A 3,952-nucleotide genomic window follows, 5' to 3' on the forward strand; every position below is an offset into this window, starting at 1 on the left:
AATGACGTGGTGATTATAATAGCATCAGGGACATAGAAAGGGAATGGACTGACTATTCTTGGGGGGGGGGTTTAAAATGTATTACTGGGCAAATCCAAAAAAATACCACATTTAACAGTGTGGTGACAGGAGGGATAGGGGGGGATAAATGGTGATGGAAGAAGACCTGACTTGGGGTGATGAGCACACAATACAGCGTACAGATGATGTGATGTGGAATTGGGCACCTGAAACCTGTATAATTTGGTTAACCAGCATCACTCCAATAAAATAAAAACCATATGCAAACACTGTAGTTAAAAAAAACACTTTACAGCAGCAATAGCCAACCTTTCGGATGTGGTCCACGGACCACCGGTTGGTGACCGCTGCTTTGGAGAGTTTAACAATTAGTATCCTAACTTTTGTGCATATGACAGAACACTAGACATAATCTTCCCTTTTTCTTTCCTATTTTTAAACTTTAAAGCGCCTTCTATGATTTTTGGAGACAGCTTAAATATAATGCAAACCACTCAACTATGCCAACCAAAATACTGACCTTTAACAATTACAGCAAACCAACCTGGTTCAGCATAGAGAACAAGATATAATAGTTTAGCACTACCAAAACCAATGTTACCAAATAACCATAATCTGTAGCTTTTGTTGGCCTGAGAAATACCGATAGGGTCATTTCCCTGATAAGCTTCAGTTAAGACAATTAGTAAAAACCTATAGATCCAAATACAAACATATAGGTAAGAACTGTGTCATACGGCAAAAATTGAAGTAGTTTCTGACTATCCGAAAATTGTACAAGTTGCCCACATTGGGTTTTCAGTAAATAATTTACAATAAAATTTCTTCTTTGCAATGCTCTTAAATCTATTATTTCAAAACAGATTTTAAAAGAAAAACTTTTTCATGTATTCCACTTTGCTATCATTAGAAAATATATAAGCCTTTCACTGAACCAAATATCCCAATGGGCAACACAAATTTTGAAGCAATTAAGATAAATCCCCTGCCTAATGGCACAATGAAATCTAAATAATTCTAGACAGAAAAGCTTTACCTTAAGTTTCCCCCCACATATTCCCTTGTATATCTTAAAAACACGTACTACACGCATATTAATAGAAACAGTCTGTTCGGAACCAAAATAAATAATTGTATCAAACAAATTTAAAATAAAATATTTAAATAATTTTACTTAAAACTCAAATAAAAAGTTAAAGTTTACAAAATAATAAAATCACAAATAATAATCATACCTCAAAAAAAAGTTTAAGCATGTGAATAAAGATGTTCAAAGTATTCTATAAGCAAAAGAAAATGTTCACCAAAACTGAAGAAAAAGGAAAAAAAAAAAAGGATTGCATGTAGGAATACCAGTATTACTAAAGGGCTGGAATTCTTAAGTAAATAAGTCTACGGGATGTTATAGTTGCCAATTCAAGGCCTAGTATAGCATCCTTGTGGGTTACTGCATTCCCAGTAACAAGCACTGAAGTATTTAATAAATGTTTTTACTTTAATTTGGACTAAACTGAAATTTTGTACATACAATCAAACATTGTCAAAAATGCTTGACAATAAAGATAATTCAATATACTGTACTGACACAGGAACCAAAGTAAAAAACTTGAACAATGCATATACATAAAACAAAATTATTACAGCTTTAAAACATTTAGAATACAACAAAACAATGTAAGCCTATGCAATAACACAAACAATGTATATAATTCAGAGATACATCATTAGCAAGCAATTCAAAAGATACAGTAGTTAGAATGAAAAGATTCCTAGTTAGCCAAAATGTCGAGGTCTTTAGGCAGAGTTATCTGATAAATTTTTGGATAAATAGCAGGCCACCTAATCCAAAACTTTAAGTATTATTATATTAAGTAGAAAAAGTTAAAAGAAAATGAAAAAATATACTGAAAAACTGTAATGCAGAGGAAGTCTAGAGTCACTGAAAAATAGACCAACACAACCTAAACCTCTGAACTACTCTAGGGAACAGTGAAGGGAAAGCCTAACTTCTCCATCTGAAGCTGATTTCCCTTATCTAATTCTAGCTTAAAGGATAGGTTAATTGCACCAAAGTTTGTTGTAATATTCTCTTTGCACTATGTAAGAAAATCTATATATTTTTCCACATATTAATATTAGCTCCAAAATAATTTCTTATTGAGAATTAGTTTAGCCCTACAGAAAGTTACTTTCCTCAATCTTTCATTGACTTCAACTACATAGAGATCCTAGAGCAGTGCTGGCCAACAGAAATGTAATGTAAGCCACATATTTAATTTTAAATTTTCAAGTAACCACTTTAAAAACAAAAATAAAATTTTAAAATAAGGTGAACCCACTGGCATGGCTCAGTAGTTGAGCGTTGACCTATGAACCAGGTCATGGTTTGTCCCACAGGCCCGGTTGTGGGCTTTATCTCCAGTGGGAGATGTGTAGGAGGCAGTCGCTCCCTTTCTCTCTGAAATAAAAAAATATATATTTAAAACTTTATTATTAAAAATATATATATTTTAAAGGTGAAATGAATTTTAAAATCTTATTTAACAAAAATTATTCAAAATATCACCTCAACATTAAAAATTCTTGATGAAACATTTTACATTCTTCTTTTTCATATTGAGTTTTTAAAAATATGGTATGCATTTAACAGCACATCTCAATTAGGACCAGAGTCATTTCAAGTGATTAATAGTTAAATGTGGCTAGCAGTTACTATGTTAGATAGCACAGGTCTAGAGTTCTTTCTCTGGTTCTGAGGTACTTGTAAAAATATCAAAAGATCTGATAGGAGCACACAATATTAAACTTGAAAGGCTGGAAAGGGCAACAGAAAGGTCTAATTCAGCTGTTCCCCTTGACTCCAGCAAGCCTAGGGTCATGTCCCAATTTGCTAGGCAAAGTCCTAATTACACCTGTTGTCATGAAATAATTATTAACAGCATCCCCTGTAATTCTCAGTGTCCCACTTAGGATGATAAAATTATATGATTGTCCTATCTATATCCATAATATCCTCGAAAATAACTCCACACTCCTTAGAAGGAAATTTAGTTTAAATTCTAATTCTGATGCCTAGAATATCTAAATTCAAAGGAAAGAACCCTAAATTCACTGCCCTCATCAAAAAAAGAAAAAGGAAAAAAAAATGCTGCTAAAAATTCTTTTTATTTTAAATTGCAGACTAAAAAAAAAAAAAAAAAAAAAAGTTAAGAATTACCTGTTGAACAAGGCATCTGGAAATTGGGATCATTGCTATCCAAAACAGGCAAACAGAACTGGTTACTTGCAGATCCTAGCATAGGATCCTTATCGCTGAGCATGTTCTTCAGCGAGTCCTCTAAGACATTTTGACTTGTACTAAAATCCTCACAGACTTCATTCTCCAGGTTGGATCCTAGAAATAGGGCATCATCTAAGTGTTCAGTAGGAATTAAATGATTAAATGTATCAACTATATCCATGAAGACTTCTGTGTGTCTTTCAACCCTATAGAAAGACAAAAAAAATACCATAAGAAATAAAGCTACCAATTGATAATCACCTAAAACCAAATTATTTTAATAGTTCTGAGTCTAAGAACACACTTGAATTGAATTGAATTGTTTAAAAAAAAAATCCTCACTGTTTCCAATATACATTTGGATATGTAGAACGAATCGTTACTAAATGTTTCTTCATCATGCATGTAGAATATCATTGTACCAGAAACCCTATTAAATGTTTACTCACTTTTAGAAAAGAAAAAAAAAAAACAACACTATGTACATACTCCATTAATTTCACACATTTGAAAGAACTACAAGGTGTAAACCATAAAAATCATGTTTTCAACCATAATCTTTCCATAAATTAAGAATCAGACATTGGTTTTACAGTAACTCCATATAAAAGAGCTAAAGTCAAATAATTTATTGTCCCATACATATTAAAA

General features: G+C 32.1%; 1 protein-coding gene across 7 annotated transcripts in view; it reads right to left on the minus strand.

Moving 5' to 3' along the window:
* Positions 1 to 3,545, minus strand: part of PHF3 (PHD finger protein 3) — an 80,449-nt gene extending 76,904 nt beyond the window's left edge. For 3 of the 7 annotated variants that reach the window (XM_015559480.1, XM_015559481.1, XM_015559482.1), the window contains exon 1: positions 3,239 to 3,544. In XM_015559480.1, coding sequence (XP_015414966.1) covers positions 3,239 to 3,533 — 295 coding nt within the window. In that variant the 5' untranslated portion in view covers positions 3,534 to 3,544. Of the gene's footprint in view, positions 1 to 1,256; positions 1,331 to 3,238 lie in introns of all 7 variants that reach the window. The other 4 variants (XM_006756837.2, XM_006756836.2, XM_015559478.1 and 1 more) reach the window with 3 other exon arrangements.
* Positions 3,546 to 3,952: the final 407 nt, after the last annotated feature.

Source organism: Myotis davidii, unplaced genomic scaffold (assembly GCF_000327345.1).
Source record: "Myotis davidii unplaced genomic scaffold, ASM32734v1 scaffold334, whole genome shotgun sequence".
NCBI lineage: Eukaryota > Metazoa > Chordata > Mammalia > Chiroptera > Vespertilionidae > Myotis > Myotis davidii.